The sequence below is a fragment of the Neovison vison genome, chromosome 4, assembly GCF_020171115.1.
Source record: "Neovison vison isolate M4711 chromosome 4, ASM_NN_V1, whole genome shotgun sequence".
In the NCBI taxonomy this organism is placed as follows: domain Eukaryota; kingdom Metazoa; phylum Chordata; class Mammalia; order Carnivora; family Mustelidae; genus Neogale; species Neogale vison.
In genome coordinates this window covers 169,533,553-169,555,905 of record NC_058094.1, presented here as the reverse complement: position 1 = coordinate 169,555,905, position 22,353 = coordinate 169,533,553, and the positions used below count along the sequence as shown (strand labels likewise).

At 39.9% G+C, this 22,353-nt stretch overlaps 1 protein-coding gene across 1 annotated transcript in view; it reads right to left on the bottom strand.

Moving 5' to 3' along the window:
* The window catches only part of SCIN (scinderin), a 77,148-nt gene that overhangs the window by 21,824 nt on the left and 32,971 nt on the right, over positions 1 to 22,353 (bottom strand). Inside the window, exons 5-9 of the mRNA XM_044246121.1 lie at positions 10,067 to 10,159; positions 5,325 to 5,457; positions 4,818 to 4,906; positions 3,782 to 3,997; positions 1,587 to 1,708 (exon numbers count right to left, since the gene is read on the bottom strand). Of these exons, the coding sequence (XP_044102056.1) occupies positions 1,587 to 1,708; positions 3,782 to 3,997; positions 4,818 to 4,906; positions 5,325 to 5,457; positions 10,067 to 10,159 (653 nt within the window). The remainder of the gene's footprint in view (positions 1 to 1,586; positions 1,709 to 3,781; positions 3,998 to 4,817; positions 4,907 to 5,324; positions 5,458 to 10,066; positions 10,160 to 22,353) is intronic.

The window sequence follows — 22,353 nt, the reverse complement described above, 5'->3', positions numbered from 1 at the left end:
AGAGAGATGAGGAAGCAGGCTCCCCGCTGAGCAGAAAGCCCGATGCAGGACTCGATCCCAGGACCCTGAGATCATGACCTGAGCCAAAGGCAGATGCTTAACCCCCTGAGCCACCTGGGAGCACCAAGATTTGATACTTTAAAAAGAAGCAGGTGATTAACAGGCATTTCAATGAAGTATGAAGGATTTTGAGATAAAACCAGGCTCAATCTTTGGGGAATTCTAGACAAGACACCAAGCCCACCAGTAGGCCTCCTGGAAGTGACATCTAACTGGGACATCTCATCTGGCAGGACCTTCACCACAGAGAAACGTCTCCATATCAACAAAGACCCGTGTCCATGTACACTCAATATACCCACTGAATGTTGCCATCATCATGTAGGCAAAAGTAGATCCTGCTTCACCCCTGTACCTTCCACCCTGATTTCACTTAATAAAAAGTTGGAGAATCTGACACTATATGATTTGTTGTAGAATCCCCATCCCTTTGGAACAGCCCAGCATGGTATATATGCTTAACTTAACCCAATTGGACATTTCCCACTGATCAGAGCCTTGGCACTAGACTCTAAGTAAACTTAACCTTCAATTAACTCAAATTATTATGCAAAACCACATTAAGAAGTGGGTGTGCTGGCATATTTTTTTCTCCTTTATTGCCACAAATTTCATGGGGACCAAGAGTAAAAATGCATCAATTTGAGGTCCCTGGGGTATGAAACAGAGCCATAAATGATATATATCCTCCAGAGGGTTTGGCTCACTGACACTTTGCAGCTCCAATTACGAAGGACCTCAGTGAATTTTAATAATAAGAACACATGGTATTCAGTACTAGCAAGCTGGAGTTAGCTTGCACAGGAGGCAAGATATTCAACTGCATATCTACTAAAAGAACACTACATTTGGATACTAAAATCTTGTTCCTACACTAGAAAGGATGATTCTAAAAGAATTTATTTACTTATCTGAGAGAAAATGAGAGCATGCATGAGTGGGGGGAGGAGCAGAAGGAGAGGAAGAAAGAGAACCTCCAGCAGACTCCCTGCTGAGCTAGGAGCCCCACCTAGGGACTTGATCTCACAACCCTGAGATTGTGACTTGAGCTGAAATTAAGAGTCGGAGGCTTAACCAGGGGCCCCTAGAAAGGATGATTTTTATCTAACCCTTCCTGCTTGTGGAGAAGAGTTACAAAACAGAGTCAAAAATCATATTGAAAGAAAATACCACATGCATGCTATACAAATCTCACCTGGGTAGCTATAGGAGAATTCTACCCCTTGTCCCATGGAATTTTTTTTTTTCATAAAGATTATTTATTTATTTGACAGACAGAGATCACAAGTAGGCAGAGAGGCAGGCAGAGAGAGGGAGGGGGAAGCAGGCTCCCCACTGAGCAGAGACCCCCCCCCCCGGACTCGGGGCTCCATCCCAGGACCCTGGGATCATGACCTGAGCTGAAGGCAGATGCTTTAATCCACTGAGCCACCCAGGTGCCCCATCCTGTGGAATCTGATGAAATGTAAATGGAGTAAAATCTGTCCACCTTGAAACTTGAGATTTTAAGAAAGAGGAGAACTTACCAGGTGTAGATGATCTGTCCTCTGGGATAAGTATAGAGTATAATGTAGCAGTCACCACCATAGAATTCACCATAGGAGTTCTGGTCAATTTCAACCCTACCATTATTTTCTACACGCCATATCTGAAAGGAATGGAATGTCCATACCAAAATTAAAATTTTCTTGATCTAATAGTACTTCTCAGGAGTTATTATTTTTTTTAGATCTATTATTAAATAACTTTTAAATACTTTTCTAACTAGCTTACAAATTAAACGACAGAAAGAGATTTTATCAGTTTGACAATTGGTTCACTGATTTTTTAAGTGTTTATACATATATTTTTTGCATCCTCCAGAGTACTTACATCAGTTCTGAGCCTATTAATACATACCTACTGTTCGATTGATTAGTGAAAATAACACAAGACTCTGGTGGAATAAGGAACTAAAATATTCGGCTCAGAAATATATCTCTTAACTTGCATAAAATATTTCATTCGTTGGGAGACAACCTGTTTGTTTATTAAAATTTTTTTTCCCCAGCACAGTAAAGCATGATTATTTCCTCAGGCAAGAGTGGCAGATAGGGACCAAATAATCAAGATGCCAATTGCTTGACTATTTTCAAGAGGTACCATTTAGGCATAAGACTGAAAACATAAAAGTAGGCAAAAACTTTTTTTTTTTTTTTTTCCTGGCTTCTCAACCTCATCACAGATTAAAGACACTCCAGGTTGGAGAGATGAGAGCTGTAGATGAACCAGGAAAGCAACACGAAAGCCTGCCAGGCAAGGTGCGCATGCGCACCCTCCGGGGGGACGGGGAGGATACACGCCTCCCCTTGAAATCTGGCTATGGAGGAGCGGCAGTGCTTTCCGAGAGAAGCATGACATCCTGGTGAGCAGGGGAGAAACAACAGCACCTCAAGGCTAAACCCAAAAGCCTAGAGAAAGCTCCCAGACTTCCAAAGTCAGGGGCTGACTCAGGAGGACATCTCAGAGTCAACACAAGAGACTGTCCCTGAGACCTGGTGCTGGAGAGCCAAATCTGCCACGAGACCCTCCTGCTGTGCTGAGCTGCAGAAAAGCGCATGTGAGCAGGAGACAGACCCAGACAGTAAGCTGATACCCCTCGGACAATGGCCATGTGGGGCCTTTCTCCCTTTGCAGTTCTTGCAACCCCCAGATAGCTGAGATGCACACCTTCATGTCTTTGAAAAGAGGCAAAACTACTTCTTAAATTTCTTTCCCACATACTTTGCTCCAAACATTGTAGTAAGCCTGGGAATACAAGGATAAACTATTCAATTCCAGCCCTCAAGGAACTAAGGAGAGGGCCAGGAAGAAAAATAAACTGTTTTGCAATCCTTAGATGATGGTTCTGTGAGAAATATCACTTATAGTTTGAGCACAAAGGCTGCTCCAGGACAGAGGGAAGGCTTCTCAAAGAGCCTCAGCTTGTGACTGAACTGAATTCCGCAGGAAAAGGAATGGAGACTTGAGCCAGAGGGAGGAGGGAAGAGCTCTCAGGCAATGGTAGAGTGAGGCAGCCAGGAGAGCAAGGATCAAACCCTGGAAGAGCCTGCAGGCCCAGCTGAAAACGGAAAGCCATTAAAATGTTTTATAATAAGACACAACATTACCCAGTTCTCATTAAGTTAGATGACTCAAGAGTAGAGGGTGAAGAGGGTTGAATTAGGGATATTTATTAGGGGGTTATGGGCATTTTTTTTTTTTTTTCAGAAAAAGAGAATAAACAACAAACAATTTGAATGCTCTAAAAATATCTGTGAGTTTAGCACATACCCAATTTGCTTTTGTGAGTGCCTATAAGGTACAAGGAAAGATCTAACTAATGGTCGCTGCTACATTCAGAGCTACTCGCCCTCACTGGACAATCCCAATTCCAGGAGTGGGAGCAATTCTGGACCAGGAAACAAGATGGCTGGGTTCCACAGCATGTCTAATAGTAATGAGGTGATCTTGCACAGATAGCCTAACTTCTTGGAATCTCAACATACACATTGTAAAATAGGATTGAAGGTGAGAAACTGTCTCTTCCAACTTTAAATTCCCTGATTTAATATACAGTCATGGGCCACCTTTATTAATAAGTAAAGTTAAATGACAAAGTTTGTAGTCTTCTGAAGTTACATTTCCAGGTATACATGGGCTTGAGGAAAACAAACAGACACAAACAAAAGCAGCCAATTACCTCCACTTTTCCGGAACCATCATCCACCATATTGTGCTGGGCAGCCATCTGGGGAGAAGTGTGTAGTTTTGAGGCATCAAATGGAATTTGTTTTATTTGAGCCACTTTCTCAGTGACATAGACTTTCCCGAAGCCATCACTCTGATCTTTCTCTCTCCAGTCCTTAAAGAACTGTTTGAAGATTGGTGTTTCCCCTCCTTCTGGAAGAACTTGAATCTAAAATTTAAAACAATGATAATTATTCTAAAAAGAAAATAGACGGAGGAAAGACATTCATCTAGGAGTGGAGAAAAAAACTCAGGAAAAGACTGTCTTGGTTTCTGTGGTGACAGATGTAAACCTAGAAGCTGGGATCTGTGGGTGAGTGTGAAATGGAAGATTATCAGATATGAAGGTGAAACCATCCACCTCTGCTTTTTGTCACAACTAAAGTGATTGCCCCTGAATTTGGATGCTTGAAGTAAGAACAGAGCTCTGTCATGTTACCATTACAGTCAAATATGTGTGACTCTTATTCTGCATTAGGTTTATAAGAGATCTGTAACCTGGAAGAAATGATCTCATTGTGTTCCTTGTGTGAAGACATAAACTGAAGAGAAAGGATGAGACCGAAAGACTCAGAAAAGGAAGAGTAACTAATCAGGCGTCTAAGCGGATGTCAGTGAAGCCAAATATTATCTGGCTATTAGCCCAGGTCTGTACAACCTGCTCCAAGGACTAACTGAAAAGTGCTCTCAGTGCATCCAACTGTGGTTGATCATCTCGACTGAAATGCCGTGGAGGAAGCAGATGGGGTCTTTTTTCATAATGCAGCCCCATGGAAGGTCTGATCTCCAGTTTCTGCAAAATTCCATCCTCCACAAAACTATGGTTCTAGGGACATGGGACACAGGGTGGCACACACACAAGGGAAGAATGACTTCCACGCATAGGGTACTTTGATCCAAATTCTCACACAAGTTTTGTGAAGACAGGATGAGCTCCCACATTTTTAGTTTTTTTTTTTTCTAGCCAGCTCATTTCCACACACACTTACTTGGGTATTGCTGGAATAATTCATTTGCTTTAGGAATTCTTCAGCTGTCTTCATTGCAGCTTTTCTCTCCTGGGGATTAGCGTCTTTACCTAAATGGAAGATAAATGAAAAGGACAGAATATCAGAGAGGGAAAACATTATATGATTATGAACATTTGCACACCCCAAGCAATAAACATGATTATAATTTTAATTTAAATATGACACTGAGCATGGCAAAACTGTCCTGGTATGTTAAATATATTTTGTAGTATCCTAATGATTGCCATTATATATAAAAGATTCTTTTTATATTGCCCAATGCTATCTTTAACCCGATCGTTCTTGGCAAATGATACTAGTAGGAAGAAAACACAGTTTTGATATCTGCATTTTATATGAGCTCTTTACAGATCAAGTCTCAAAATGATAGGCTTTCTTTTTTAAATCAGAAAAGTTTTCTTTACCTTTTCAAAGAGATAGCCATTAAGTCTGCAGTGCAGCTACTATGTCAATGGCATTTCTTACCCTTCCATACGAAAATTTGTTTTGCAGAACCATGGTCCAAAATAAAGCATTCTTCGGAGAGCAGCATCGCCATGGAGAAAGGGTTCTCTTCTGCAACCACAGTCACTCGCATGGATCCACTGGCATCTGAAACCTAATATAAAAACCACGACCTTGTTTGCAGATAATAAAAATGTTCTAAAATTACATCATGGTGATGTTTGCACAACTCTGTAATTATAATAACAACCACTGAATTGCATACTTTTAATGGATATGGTATGTAAATTGTATCTCAACAAAGCTATTAAAACAACAACAACAACAAAAATCCATGAGCCAAATTATACCCTAAAAGGCTATTTTTTAAAAATTTTTAAAAATTTTTAAAAAGATTTTATTTATTTCTTCGACAGAGAGAGAGTAAGAGAGCCCGAGAGGGGACACAAGCAGGGACGTGGGAGAGAAAGAAGCAGACTCCCCGCTGAGCAGGCAGCCTGATACGGGACTCAATTCCAGGACTCTGGGATCATGACCTGAGCTGAAGGCAGGAACTTAACGACTGTGCCACCCAGGCACCATACCTAAAAGACTTTTTATTTATTTAAAAAAATTTTTTAAAGATTTATTTATTTGACCAACAGAGATCACAAGTAGACAGAGAGGCAGGCAGAGAGAGAGAGAGAAGAAGGTATCCCGCTGAGCAGAGAGCCCAATGCGGGGCTTGATCCCAGGATCCTGAAGGCAGAGGCTTTAACCTACTGAACCCCCCAGGTGCCTCCCTAAAAGGCTTCTTAAAGGTTCTTTGGACAATCAATAAAACTAAAAGACAATCCACAGAATGGGAGAACATACTTTTGAATGACATATCTGACAAAGGGTTAGTATCCCAAATATATAAAGAACTTACATAACCCAGCACCAAAAAACCCCCAACGGTCCAATTAAAAATGGGTATAAGACATGAACAGACACTCCTCCAAAAAGACATACAGATGGACAACAGACACATGAAAAGATGTGTCATCAACATTTATCATCAGGGAATTAAAAATCAAAACCATAGGGGCACCTGGGTGGCTCAGTAGGTTAAAGCCTCTGCCTTTAGCTCAGGTCATGATCTCAGGGTCCTGGGATCAAGCCCCACATCGGGCTCTCTGCACAGCAGGGAGCCTGCTTCCCTCTCTCTCTCTCTGCCTGCCTCTCTGCCTACTTGTGATTTCTGTCTGTTAAATAAATAAATAGAATCTTTAAAAAAAATCAAAACCATAATGTGATATCACTTAAGCCTGTCAGATCGGCTACAATCAAGAACACAAGAAAAAACAAGTGTTGGCAAGAATGAGGAGAAAAAGAAACCCTGATGCACTGTTGGTGGGAATGCAAACTGGTACAGCCACAGCAGAAATAGTATGGAGGTTCTTCAAAAAATTAAAAATAGAACTACCATATGATCCAACAATTCCATTATTGGATATTTAATTCCAAAATGCAAAACACTAATTCAGAGGGACAGATGCATTTCTATGTTTACAGCAGCATCATCTACAATAGCCAAATTATGGAAATAGCCCAATTGTCCATTGATTGATCAATGTATAAAGAATATATGGTGTGTCTATAAACAATGGAATATTACTCAGCCATAAAAAGGATGTTTTGCCATTTGCAGCAACATGGATAGATCTAGAGAGTATACTGCTAAGTGAAATAAGTTGGAGAAAGACAAATACCATATGATTTCACTCATATGTGGAATTTAAAAAAAAAAAACAGGGGCGCCTGGGTGGCTCCATGGGTTAAGTCGCTGCCTTCGGCTCAGGTCATGATCTCGGGGTCCTGGGATCGAGTCCCGCATTGGGCTCTCTGCTCAGCGGGGAGCCTGCTTCCTCCTCTCTCTCTCTGCCTGCCTCTCTGTCTACTGTGATCTCTCTCTGTCAAATAAATAAATAAAATCTTTAAAACAAAAACAAAAACAAAACAAATGCACAAAGGAAGGAGAAAGAAACCATAGAGAACAAACTGATGGTTACTAGAGGGGAGGTGGGTGGGGCGATGCGTGAAGTACATGAAGGGGTTTAAGAGTACATTTATCATGATGAGCACTGAGTGATGTATAGAATTGTTGAAACACTATATTATACACCAGAAACTAAGATAACACTATGTGTTAACTATATAGGAATTAAAAAAAATTCTTTTGGGGTAAAAAAACCATTAACAGAAAGTTAAGTTTCAACGCTGGACCTAAAAAACCAGAAAATAATAGTGGTAATATTTGTTGAGGTTTGTTGAGATTTCCAAATAATAGGCACCAGGCGATGAACTTTACATGATTAGTTACTAATTTTTATAGCAATCTTTCCAACTAGGTAATAATCTAAGACTCACAGCACCCACATTAAAAAAAACAAAGCTTAAACCTTTATTCATTCAGCATTTATTGAGTGCCCTCCATAGGCCAAGCGCTATGCTAAGAAGGCAGTGGCACATTACAGTCTATGCATAGAGACTATTCCCAGATTAGGTCCTGTAATTTAAGTATTCTTTGTGTAAATTGTCCAAGTAAATTTCTTCTGTCACAAATATTTATTTAGACTGTCTAAGTTTGGAAACAACTGCAGAACATTTCTTTTTTTAGTGGCTCAGTCAGTTACACAACTGCCTTCAGCTCAGGTCAAGATCTTGGGGTCCTGAGATTGCTGATGGGGCTCCCCACCCAGCGGGGAGTCTGCTTCTTCTGCTCCCTCGTGTGCGTGCACACACACGCACACACTCTCTGTCTCAAATAAATAAAATCTAAAAATAAAAAAAATTTTTTAAAAGGACAATTTTTTTAAAGGTGGAGGTGGTATTGCAAAACTGAAAGTGATATTAATGTTCACGTCAGAATTCCCTGTTTTTCAAAGACCAGCTTGTAGGCTGCAAGGTAATCACCCATGTACTTGATAAATATGTGGATTCTGGGGCCTTCCCTAGATCAGTGGTCAAGCTGTGCAGCATTATGCTGGGGCTTGAATTCCGTTTTTTTATAAGTTGTGTAGGTGACTGTTTCTCAGCTGTGTTCTGCAACTCCAATTAAATTTATTTACAGACCTGGTGTTTTACATATATGCAATACATTTTATATCCACTAGAGGGAGGAATGATTCAGGATTAACATCTTCCCATTTTAAAACATTTCTTCAGTTGCTAATGCTGTCCAAGTGGGAGAATGGTTTTATTTGATGATGTGGCATAAAAGATATTTGTTAAGCTTTAAATGGGTTTTAGAAGAAGTAATGAAAAAAAAAGGTGCCATGAAATCTTTATTTTTAAATTTTTATTTATTTATTTGAGAAAGAGAAGAAAAGAAAGCAAGAACACATGTGGGGGGAGGGGGCAGAAGGAAAGGGAAGACAGGATCCCAAGCCGACTCTGCACTGAGCTTACAGTCTGGTAGTCATGCCCATCCCTTGACCCCGACCGAGATCATGACCTGAGCCAAAACCAAGAGTCCATGCTAAACTAACTGTGCCACCAAGACACCCCCTCAAAGTCTTTAGAATAACAATTTCTGTGTAGTTTCTATTAAAATCATCAGTGCTTAGCAGAAGTCATGACCACATTTTTTCCCTTGCCATCTAAGAAGAAAATAATTCACTTACTCCTTACAAAACACAACTTATTAGACACAAGTTAACAACTTGATCTTCATTCAAAATCAGTTTCTTGAGCGTAAAGTTGTCTTAAAGCAGGAAATGTAACTCCTTCCTGTGGTGGCTGACGACTACTTAGTTCTTCAGTGAGATTAATGGTCTGCTCCAAATCATGCACTTGGAAAGTTACAAGGGGACGGAACTCTTGCAGGATCCCATTGACTATTCTCCTTAACTGGTGTATCTGTGGCTTCTGTTACCTTCACCAGCAATAAAATAATAAAATTCTGGAGTTCTAAGGAACCTGAATAATCTTCTAAAGCAATCTGTCTCTCTTTTTTACAGATAAGAAAACCGAGACCCAGCATGATCGTATCTTGCCCAAGGTCATACAGTGGGCCATCGCCAGAGAGGTGACATGGAACTAAGTATCCAATGCCCAGGACAGGGTCGTTTTTACCCTGTTTCCTCCCAGCTGTTTGATTTGATAGCTTTGCCCTCCTGTAATAAAGAAAGCCTTCATTATGACTAAATAGGATATTTAAAATAACATAAAGATTTTATAGTTTATCAAAATTTTGGGGTGCCTGGGTGGCTCAGTTGTTAAGCGTCTGCCTTTGGCACAGGTCATGATCCCATGGTCCTGGGATCCAGCCCTGTATCAGGTTCTCAGCTCAGCAGAAAGCCTGCTCTCCCTCTCCCACTGCTTCTGCTTGTATTCCCTCTCTTGCTGCCTCTCTCTCTCTCTCTCTGTCAAATAAATAAATAAAATCTTAAAAAAAATTTATAAGAAAAAGCTTACTGAGTATTTTTATTCCACGAAGGAAACATTTTAAGAATGTCATATATCAAAATCTATCATTGCAAACTAGCATGGCAGCACTATATAATTTTATATAAGTTGTAGCAATAATTTCACTGATTTGACATTTTTAATAAAAATAACTAAAAATAATAAAAAGAGGAATTTTAATAAACATACTAGAGGAAAGAATGGATTCTACTGATACACTTCTCTTTGAGAGCAAGGAGGATTATCAGCGGTAGCAGAGTCCCATCCAGAACATGTCTCCTGGCTGCATCCAGTCCAGTGAAAACAATAGAACTCACTAACAGTGAACTCACCATGTAGAGTTTAGCCATTTTCCTGTTCGTTATGTCTGCTATGGTGTCATCGTCATCGTTTCCATCCGGAAGCTCCGGCTTTGTCCCTAAAACCTGGAAAAAAGTGAACAGATAAAAGATAAAGACCTCTCATTAAAGGATGCAGAGTTAAAAAACAAAAAAAGTAAACTATCTTATATTTCTGAAGACATAAATTATAACATATTTGCAGTTAAAATGACCAGACTCAAACATTTCTCACCAATCATACGGCATCGGCCTTTGCTCATGGACCAAATGAATGAATTGACTGAAGTAAACAAACGCTGAGTTTGCTTATGATGTGAACTTCCAAGAAAGTAAAATCCTACACCTGAAAGCAAAGGTGTTCGTATTACTGAAGACTAGCGGGAATCAATTAAAATGTGAATTCTAAATTCACTTCTGTAAGAGATTTCTTCTTGTGACCTCTGCTTCTTAGGAGCAAATTGTAGGTTGAATTACAACAAATCTTGGATCAAATTACTATTGGAGGGGAGAGGACCATTATAATTAGATAAAGGGCAAATTCTGGAGTACATAATGCTACATTTCCTGCTGTATATTTGGCACTTAAAAGTGTCTGGAGCATGAGAGATGCTCATTAAGTAATTGTCAAATGAATAAATGAATGTATTTTTTGCATATATGATACAATCCAAAATTTAAGTATATAAAGCATTAATAGAAAGTACATTTGAACCTGCTTTGATTTTCTACACACTAGAAGCACAAAAAAATAGGTATACAAAGCAACTTTATTATTAAATTAATTGACACAAATATAGACTGTTAAGGACAGGAAAAAAATCTGAATTTACTCTAAACAGTGTGACTTTTATAACAACATAAGCATAAATTCAAGTTTAGAAATGCAAAGAAGGTATTCATTTAGACTCAATAAATATTTCATATACAATGAAATTCCTTACAGAATGTGTTTTATTGCTCTCTACAAGACATTGTATGAAAATACATTCTGCCAAATACCAGGCAATAATAAAAATGTATATAAATTCTAATCCTTGTTCAAATATGGGCACTGCCTGGAGTTTCGAAGCACATTAAGGAAGTTATTTTCTCTGGGAACTTGCTCATCTTTTTATTGACACAGTGATCAATAAAACACTTTGATCATTGTACCTACTGAATGATTATAGTACAGTTTTTCTTTTTTGCTAAAAGTAGGATCAAGACACAAATTAAAACACTTGGAATCAAAGGTACTTTTTAAGAACACCTTTACTTAAAAATCTTAAAAAAAAAAAAAAAACAGCTTTACTGTGTTAGAAGTATGTGTATCTTTGAAGAGCAGGAAAAGCCTCCTTGTGTGCCCTTTTGTGATTCTTCTGTAACCAAGAGAGTAGTTTGGATCCACAGTTTGGGTTGAGGACATATCTAGGACTTGGAAGTTTCCCAGGAGGCCAAGTGAGTCTGAGACTTGGAGCATACGCTAACTTTTCATTTTCAGACAATTCCCATATGAGCCAAGTTTCTTATTTAGCCTCTCAAAGGGTTGTAGCACAATTGGGAATTGAACCCATTTACCAGAAACAGGCTTACCTGCAGGGATAGGGGGATGCTGTATATTGTTAGATATCCCCAAGAATCATTTTATTATTTTATTTTATTATTTTTTTATTTTTTAAAAGATTTTATTTCGTTATTTGACAGAGAAAGATCACAAGTAGGCTGAGAGGCAGGCAGAGAGAGAGGAGGAAGCAGGCTCCCTGCTGAGCAGAGAGCCCGATGTGGGGCTCGGTCCCAGGACCCTGAGATCATGACCTGAGCCGAAGGCAGAGGCTTTAACCCACTGACCCACCCAGGCGCCCCCCAAGAATCATTTTAAAATTTGGTACAACAACTAAGCATTTACCAAAAACCTCACTGGGGTATACAAATGAGTTTCTAACCATCTTCCCAAATATGAAGGACTTTACATCTTGTTTAGAAAGAGGAAGATAACTAAATATATTCTCTTTATCATCTATGCCATATATTTTGACCTTTGAAATAAACTACAAATACAGCTGTTCTTTTTTCTTTTTCTTTTTTTTTTTTTTTTTACAAGTGGGATAATACCTAAATTTTAAACAGTCATTTTAGGTTTGTCAAGTGATTAGCATTTAACTCATGTAATCCTTGGTGTGTGAAAAAACATATATTTTGACAAGTTAAAGAGGAAGGGGGTGGCGCCTGGGTGGCTCAGTTGGTTAAAACGCTGCCTTTGACTCAGGTCATGATCCCAGGGTCCTTGGATGGGGCTCCCTGCTCACCAGGGAGCCTACTTCTCCTTCTGCCTCTACCTCTGCTCCTCCCTTGACTTGTGCTGTCTTTCTCTAAAATAAAGAAAATCTGGGACACCTGGGTGGCTCAGTTGGTTGGACAACTGCCTTCGGCTCAGGTCATGATCCCGGAGTCCCGGGATCGAGTCCCGCATCAGGCTCCCAGCTCCAAGGGGAGTCTGCTTCTCCCTCTGACCTTCTCCTAGCTCATGCTCCCTCTCACTGTCTCTCTCTCAAATAAATAAATAAAATCTTTAAAAAAAATAAATAAAATAAAGAAAATCTTTTAAAAAATTAAATAAACTTTAAAGAGGAAGGGAAACAGAGAAGCCTTATCTGAGGATGTTTCTTAAAAATTTCATCTATTGTTCTAGCCAAGACCTGTCACTCAAGCTTGGGAGTCTCCCCACCCCTCCCCTTCCTTCAATTATTTTCTGTAAATTTCCACTTAAAAGTATCATCCTCCTTTAACATGCTCCAAACTGAGCTTAACTTTCCATAAAACCAACCATTCTCAATTCCCCATTTGCGTCAGTGAATCTCTGTTCTATTCACCTGGACTTAAAATCAGAAGGTCAGTTCTGAACACTGCCAGTCCTCCATATTGAATCTCCTACCCACTTGGTCATTAAATTCTACTTCTTTGTAATAATGTTTGGAGTCACCTTAACTCCCACCTTAGTGAAGTCCCTCATCACCTGAGCGATGGGTTCCACTGTTCCTGTCGGTTCCCTCTGCCTTCAGGCTCACCTCATTTTTTCATCCAGAAAGTTATCCTGTACACTGGCTGGAAGGCCCCTCATTTTACTTTACTCCCAAATTTCAAGAACATGACTCCAGGAAAAAAGTCTTACGTCCTTTATCTGCACCAGTGACTTAAAAAGCTCTGTGTGCTCAAGCAACATCTGGGTAACCTGATAAAATAAACAATCTCAACAGCCAGCTATTAAGTCATTAGTTCTGGGGTGAGGCCCAGGGAACTGCATTCCAGATGATGCTGAATTGGCGGCTTATCGACAGAGCCAAAACTTGTGTCTGGATTCCAAAGCCCCTTCAGAGCTGGATGTTACCGACACCTGCATTATTTCTCAGCATTCTCTACCATCTCCCTTCTCTTACCAAGCTGATGTTTTCAGTGTCCCTTGTGGGAGCCACACGCTTGCCTTCCCCAGGGCTCTCCCAAATGCTGTATGTAACTTCTACCTAGGTTGACTTCGTGTGGTAGAAGCAAAACTGAGCAATTATTCTTTGGTTGGCTCAGCTAATTATAATTAGCCCAGGAATAGTTACTGCTTATTGTGTGTCTACTGTGAGTCACACACCGTGTCAGGAGCTTTGGACATGTTTCATCTTAATAAGAGATCCCATGAAGGGGTGCCTGGGTGGCTCAGTGGGTTAAGCCGCTGCCTTCGGCTCAGGTCATGATCTCGGGGTCCTGGAATCGAGTCCCACATCGGGCTCTCTGCTCAGCAGGGAGCCTGCTTCCCTCTAACTCTCTCTCTGCCTGCCTCTCTGTCTGCTTGTGATCTCTCTGTCAAATAAATAAATAAAATCTTTAAAAAAAAATAAGAGATCCCATGAGCTAGATACTGTTATCCTCATTTTACAGAAAAGCTCACTGATGCTCAAAGAGGAAAAGTGATTGTTCCACACAACTGCTAAGTGTTGAGGCTTAAGTTATGTCACAGATCCCTTCAATGCCATTATTTCAATGATTTTTAAAAATTTTTCTATTTTTAATTTTTATTTTTTTAGAGAGAGAGAGAACGGGGTGGAGGAGAAGAGGTAGAGGGAGAAACAGAGAGAATCTTAAGCAGGCTCCATGCTCAGCATAGACCCTAACCCAGGTTTCAGTCTCATGACCTTGAGATCATGACCTGAGCTGAAATCAAGAGTTGGACACCTAACCGACTGAGCCACCCAGGCACCCCTCAGTCATTTTCAGAATAATTAGTTGCATACTTCCTTAAATCAAGGGAAACTAGGGAAGTTTTGGAAAGAGACAAAAGGATTCTTTCCAAGGATGGTGTCTAGGGGCTCCTTCTGGTAATCTGATACCATAAAGTTACTTTCTTTCCTTGTCTTTGTTTTCTAATTCAATAGAAGATTGATAGCAGCAAATGATTTTTGTCCACAGAGATGCACAGGAATTTTGACTGGTGGAGATGAAACTAATTTCTTCCCTGTGGAAGAGGTCAGCTTTACATTTATCCACAAATTCATCTTAACACTGATCACCCATTCACTTGTCTGTTCTTTGAATTCTTCTTCAAACTAAATACAATACCTTACTAGTTCTCTTATTTTTTTTTTTTTTTAAGATTTTACTTGTTTATTTGAGAGAAAGAGAGAGAGAGCACAAGAGTGGAGAGGGGCAGAAGCAGAGGAAGAAGCAGGCTTCCCGCAGAGCAGGGAGCCTGATGTGGGTCTTGATCCCAGGACCCTGGGATCATGACCTGAGCCACCCAGGCTCATCTTACTAGTTCTCTTATTAATGAATGACTTAAATAAAAATCTTTGATGTGGGTTATTTTATATTTGTATGAGACTCACGATTTTATTGGTTACTATCTTTTTTTTTTTTTTAAAGATTTTATTTATTTATTTGACAGAGAGAGATCACAAGTAGGCAGAGAGGCAGGCAGAGAGAGAGAGGGAAGCAGGCTCCCTGCTGAGCAGAGAGCCCAATGCGGGGCTTGATCCCAGGACTCTGAGATCATGACCTGAGCCGAAGGCAGTGGCTTAACTCACTGAGCCACCCAGGTGCCCCTATTGGTTACTATCTTTTAACTAAACTACTTTTTAACACCTAGTACCTGTCTTGTCTAAACCACATATATTGAAATCTGTTTACACATTTATGGTCTTTTTTAATGTATTACATATCTCCAGCTTACATTTCTCAAGTGCTACTATGTGCCATACTAGGGACTTCATAAATTTTGTTTAAAACATCCTTCCAGGGACACCTGGGTGGCTCAGTCAGTAAGCATCTGACACTTGCTTTCAGCTCAGGTCATGATCTCAAGGTCATGAGATTGAGTGCCACATGGGGCTCTACCCTGAGAGTGGAACCTGCTTTGGGTTCTCTCTCCCTCTACTTCTGCCCCCACCCTCCCCTTGCATGAGCACACTCTCTCTCTCTCTCTCAAAAAATTAAAATTAACTAAAATAAAAAATAAAAGATGCTTACATATCTCTGCTTACCAGATACTGGTCTAAGAACATTGGATTTATTAAGTCATTTCATCTTCACATCAATGGGGCACTGTTATTATCCCATTTTATGCCTCAAGAAACAGAGTAAGTAACTTGCCCACTGTCATGTGGCTTACAACAAATGACAAAGTCAGGATTTGAACTCTGGCTCCAGAGTGGGTGCCCTTATCTAGCCTGCTGTGCTGCTTCTGTGGGCACTTCAAAATGGTCTTCACAATTAATTGTTGAGGCCTGGTCTCTGGAGATAAAGCAGGAGGTGTTTTGCAACAACGACTGTAGAGGGAACTCTCTTAGGTCTCCTTTTTATTTTCCTTAAGATTTTATTTATTTATCTGAGTGAGAGAGAGAGAGAAAGCACGAGAGGGGGAGGGTCAGAAAGAAGAAGGCTCCCCACTGAACAGCGAGCCCAATGTGGGATTCGATCCTCAGACTCCAGGATCATGACCTGAGTCAAAGGAAGACGTTCGGGACGCCTGGGTGGCTCAGTGGGTTAAGCCGCTGCCTTCGGCTAGGCTAGGGTCATGATCCCTGTGTCCCGGGATCGAGATCCGCATCAGGCTCCTTGCTCGGCGGGGAGCCTGCCTCTCTCTCTGCCTCTGCCTGCCTCTCTGCCTGCTTGTGTGCTTTCTCTCTTTCTGACAAATAAATAAAATCTTAAAAAAAAAAAAAAAAAAGGAAGATGTTCAACTGACCAAGCCACCCAGGCATCCCCAGTTCTCTGTTTCTGATGAGAGCAATACTAGCATGTCTATGGTGCAGCACACATGCTAGTTGCTATGGTGACGGAGTTCCTCCCTCCTCCCTCCACCACTGTTCTCATCTCTCTCCAAATCCTCTCTCCACTCCCCTTCCTAGCAGCTCTGCCCATGCTGTGGGCATCAAAGGCTGACAGAAGGAAGTTCTTCCATCACATCAGGTATTCTGTGAGCAAACAGCCCTTCCAACATGATACAACAGTGTACAACCAACCTGAGAACGCGACGAAGGAATGTAAAATAAAGCAAAAAATAATTCTTTATCCATAAAATTGTTACAAGTTAGGAGACAACTGACAACATCCGATGCTGGGAAAGATTCTTTATTCTATTAAGAGCTCTCTGGTAAGAAGTAGGTAACAGAAATACAAGAAAGAGACCAATTATTAAACCCAGTAATTCTATTCCAGCGGTTTATTCCAAGGGAATAATTAAAATACATGCACAGAATCAACCTAATAAACACATCACAGCATTTTACAATCCTAAAAAACACAAACCACATAAATGCCCAAAATGAAAGGGATTCATTCAATAAATTAGGCTGTATTGATAGAATGGAAAACTACACAGATATTAAAGTATTATAAAGATTATGTGATGGTCAGGAATTAAATGTTTATAATATCTTAAGTATAAATTTAGCTTGCAAAGCATTATCTACTGTAGGAACTTCTTGTGAAAGCACAGAGATACATACACAAAAACAAAGATAGGAAGGATTTAGTTATTTTTTCCTCAAAGGTGGAAATATTTTTTTCTCTATTGTGACTATATATATTTTGTAAAATTTCAATCATAACAAACAGGTAGTTGGGGTACCTGGGTGGCTCAGTCATTAAGCATCTGCCTTGTTAAGCGTCTGTCTTCAGCTCAGGTCATGATCCTAGAGTCCTGGGATCGAGACCCTTGGAAAGCTCCCTGCTCAGGGTGTAGCCTGCTTCTCCCTCTGCCATTCCCCCTGCCGTTCTCTCTCTCATTCTCTCTCTCTCTCTCTCTCTGTCAAATAAATAAATAAAATCTTTAGGGAAAAAGAAAGGTATTTATCTTTAATAAATAAAATTGTAAAAGTTTGTATTAAACAAAAACTACTATTTATTTTCTCCCCCCAATGGAAGAAACAGTTGGCATTTCATTACTTCAAATGCAGAAATTATAACTCCATTTTAACTTACAATCTACCTTAGGCTTCTTCCTCAGACTTCCTCATTCGGTTCATCAAAGCATACTAACTATTCTTGATGGATTCCTAAATGCTCTAGGGATTTTGATCAGAGAAAATTTCCTTAATGTAAAGACCTAGAAATGGCCACCAGTGACAAAGGGACCTTATTTTTTTCAGCTAGAAATTGAGTGATTCCAAAGGTCAGAGGTGTTATTTTGTTACAGGTGTGAAATGAGTAGAAAAATGGGAGCATCTCTTTCTTCTCTCTGTTTGCCGGTAACATAATGGAAATGTTTAACTACTGAAGACACTACTCTACATTAAAGAGGCTGGAAATTTGTGAAGGTATACTTTTGCTCTATGCCAAAGTAGACCTTCTGCTGTGCCGTTCACTCTTTGCCTTCGACAGTTCAATTCAAAATAATTCAGAAGATACTTATATTAAACCATTATAGCAATTATACCAACTTGCTTTAGATTCACAGTCCCCTAGCTTCAGATTTTCTTGAGTTCTCATGACATGGGTCAAGACCATCCTTAGTGTTCTGTATTTTTTCTCGATGACCAACTGTGACTTTTTCTTTTAAAACGTAAATGGGCCTATGTGTAAATTTGTTTTAGAAAGGGCTGGTAAGTTAAGAAAAAAGTTGCTCTCTCTTCAAATCTTTACTTAACTTTCACATTTGCCCCTGCCCTGACTTTATTTATTTATGTTGAAACTTTTAGCCAGCCCCACCTCTTTGGAAAATGGAATTCCAATATTTACCGTTTTGCTCCCTCAAGATGCACTTTCTCTATTTTAACTTTCTACAGAAAAGTCAGGATGCTTGGACAATTTGCAGTAAGTATTCAGAGTGAATAGTAGGAAAAGAAAGGATAATACGTGTTCCGGAGGGAGGACAATATCCAACTCAAAACTCTAGATCACTGTGGATGAAAATGTTTCAAGTTAGTGACGAGTCCCCAGAGCATTTAATATAAAGAGTCTTGGGACGCCTGGGTGGCTCAGTGGGTTAAGCCTCGGCCTTCAGCTCAGGTCATGATCTCAGGGTCCTGGGATTGGCAGGGAGCCTGCTTCCCCCTCTCTCTCTGCCTGCCTCTCTGCCTGCTTGTGATTTCTGTCTGTGAAATCAATAAAATCTTTAAAAAAAAATAGAGGGTCTTGTATGCTTCTCAACTGTGATTTCAGCTTGACAGATCAGGAAAATGAGAATGAGAGAAGTTAGGAGTTCTGCCTGGGGTCAAAGTTTCATAAAGAGTAAAGCAAGATAATCACGTCAAATAATGGGCAGAAGACATGAATAGACACTTCTCCAAAGAAGACATACAAATGGCTAATAGACACATGAAAAAATGTTCATCATCATCAGCCATCAGGGAGATTAAAATCAAAACCACATTGAGATACCACCTTATACTAGTTAGAATGGCCAAAATTAACAAGACAGTAAACATGTGTTGGGGAGGATGTGGAGAAAGGGGAACCCTCTTACACTGTTGGTGGGAATGCAAGTTGGTGCAGTCACTTTGGAAAACAGTGTGGAGATTCCTCAAAAAATTTAAACTAGAGCTACCCTGTGACCCTGCAATTGCACAACTGGGTATTTACCTCAAAGATACAGATGTAGTGAAAAGGAAGGGCCATCTGTACCCCAATGTTCATAGCAGCAATGGCCACAGTCGCCAACTGTGGAAAGAGCCAAGATGCCCTTCAATGGAAGAATGGATAAAGAAGATGTGGTCCATATATACAATGGAATATTATGCGTCCATAAGAAAGGATGAATACCCAATTTTTGTATCAACATGGGCAGGACTGGAAGAGATTATGCTGAGTGAAATAAGTCAAGCAGAGAGAGTCAAGTATCATGTGGTTTCGCTTACTTGTGGAACATAAGGTATAACATGGAAGACATTGGGAGATGGAGAGGAGAAGGGAGTTGGGGGAAATCGGAGGGGGAGAAGAACCATGAACGACTATGGACTCTGAGAAACAAACTGAGGGTTTTGGAGGGGAGAGGGTGGGGTGTTGGGTGAGCCTAGTGGTGGGTATTAAGGAGGGCACGTATTGCGTGGAGCACTGGGTGCATAAACAAGAATGCTGAAACACTGAAAATAAAATAAAATGAAATGAAATGAAATAAAATAAAGTGGAAAAAAAAAAGAGTAAAGCCAGGATGTAAACTCCAGGCCTCCCAACTCCTTCTGAAGTGCTCCTCAAAGCAACGGAGTCACAGTCTTCTTAAGGTCATCACTCTAGTAGGCATGGCTGTTTCTGCTCTCACCAGGTCCTAAGAGTTAACATTTTAATTACCTAGAAATTCTCCTGTCTTATTCCTTTCCCTAACTGGGAAAAAAAAAAAAAAAGCCCACACAGTTAATTGTTAACATACGGTGAATAGATACAAATTATAAAGGCAAAATATAGCCTTGTTATGATATATTTTCTTTCTTCCAGGAATTTTATGGTTTAGGTCAGACAAATATTTGATAACAGGAAAGACATACAGAGATATAAAATTACAAGCAATTCTGAGAAAAGCTGTGACCCCATTTGGCTCGCTCCACCTAATCTTCCAACATTTGCTCTCCGGATCCCAGTGTGTGCTTCCCTGAGTTTGAAATACTTCTATCCTGTTACTGATAAGTCAAATAAAAAGGGTAATGTGATATATCAAATAGTGGGTAAAGTTATTTTAGACTGAGAGAAAGCATGGGAAGTACATGTTAGGATAAAAGGATAAAGTGAATGACGAGACTGCAAGAGAGGTTTGGTTATTTAATAATCTGGACTGCCCAATAGAATCTTCTGTAACTGAAATATTCCTTATCCAATATGGTAGTCATTAGCTCCCTCCAACTACTGAGCACCTGAAATGTAGCTACTGTAGCCAGGTAACTGGATTTTTATTTTATTTTATTTTAATTAATTTAAACAGCCATATGTGTCTGACAATGCTGTGTTTGACAGTGTAGCTCTAGTGGACTCAAGGAATGCTGTGACCTTGGAAAACTCACCATGATGCAGGTCTGTTCCTCAGTGTGATAGTAACCTCACAATAGGAGAGATTAGATTTAGAGTGTACATCTCACGAAAGTCAACTCCTGTTATTACAACATGGAGAGCAAATTGACTAGTTACAGAGTGTACAACTCACAAGAAAGCCAACTCCTAAGTTATTCTTATGTGGAGAGCAAATTGACAAGTTACTATACAATGGAAAGCAAACTTACAAGATACTATAACATGGAAAAAGGTAACTCACAAATTATTAAAATACATAAGCCAGAATGCCAATTTATTAAATTAGAGTAGTTATCTTAAGTAGCTATGTATTAGAACCATCTGGGGAGTTACAATAACAACTACTAAAGTCTGAGCCCAACTACTAAAATCTGAGCCCAAAATTCCTGGAGCCCTGGCATGGTGTATTTTCAAAGCCCTCTGGGCTTGGTTCTGGGATATATTCAAGTTTTTAGTGGCATCAGCTTTGTTAATCTAATCTGTTTCATCTATCTCAACCATCAAGACAAGTCTGCCAAGCATTTCTGATGTTCAAATAGCTTTGCAGGGAAACCTTCCCTGGACAAATGGTCATGGTCTGGGAGTCAGGAGGCTGCCCCAGAGCAAATCTCAGGTAAAGATTTTAGCCCACCTGTTCTTTCTGGAAATCATTAATTTTTCTTTTCTTTTCCCTCTTTCTTTTTCTCTTTTCTTTCTTTTTTTTCTTCTTTTTTTTTTGGTAAGACCACAAACCCATTTGGACATTTCTGTCTGATTAGGGCTTGAATAGAGACTCCCATTGTTTGCCTCTGGAGTTTCTAATTAGTATGTTTCACAATGACCATCACCCCTTTCTTTTTGACAATCCTCATTTGGTAGGAACTAGCACTTTGAGTTGGATGGACCCACTCCTGAGTGACTTTGTGACTTTGTTTCTACACTTAAAATGGTCTAATAATTAATGCCATTCACCCATCATGATGATTAAGTGAAATAATGTATGTGAAGTGACTATCACTATACCAGACACGCTGTGAGAACTCCACAAAACTCAGGTCTCCTCCTTTCTCCACCCATATATACATTGAACGAAGCCTGCCTTTCTTAAAGGGTCGTTCTCTCTCCTTGGTGTGACCTTGCCAGTCACCCCTCTGATTCATTGCATGATGATTTTACCACTGAACTTCCTGCCTTACACCTCCCTGTGGGCTTATATTTACTTATTCACTTACTACTTATTAAATAAGTTATTACTTTGTTTATGTCTTGATCTAATGATGTCATTAAGCAGTCTCTATGTCTTGACCATGTATCCTTGTCAAAGTCTTTAATTTTAGATTAAAAACTACACCTGGAAGACAGATCGAAATATCCCTTTTCAAGTGAAACCAGAAGAATAGTCTCCTGTGCCTCAGCAAGGGAATCATAATGTTGAGAAGGAAAACAAGACAGAGTAAACTCTTCTCTTCTTTGAAGTTTCTCCACAACTGAGGTATGTAGGATACCATTAGTCCTTGGTTATAAGGTGGATTCTCTGATCTTCCTATGTGTTTCAATTCTCTCCCCCCATTTAGTCCTGTACACATGACCTTATCTTGGGGAGTCAGCACACATTAGCTACAGTTTATTTATCAGTAAGTTTGATGTATGGAGTGTCTATGATATATCAGCACCATAAGAAAGAGTTGGGCTATAATGATGAATAAATTAGTTATGGCCCCTCTCTCAGTGAGCTAACTTTCAAGGCAGGGATGCTAAATAGGTTTGGCCTGTCCTTGCTAAGTGCTGGAAGCTCCTGGAGCAGTCTACAGGGAAAGATGCTGAGGTGGCTTCCAAATTTT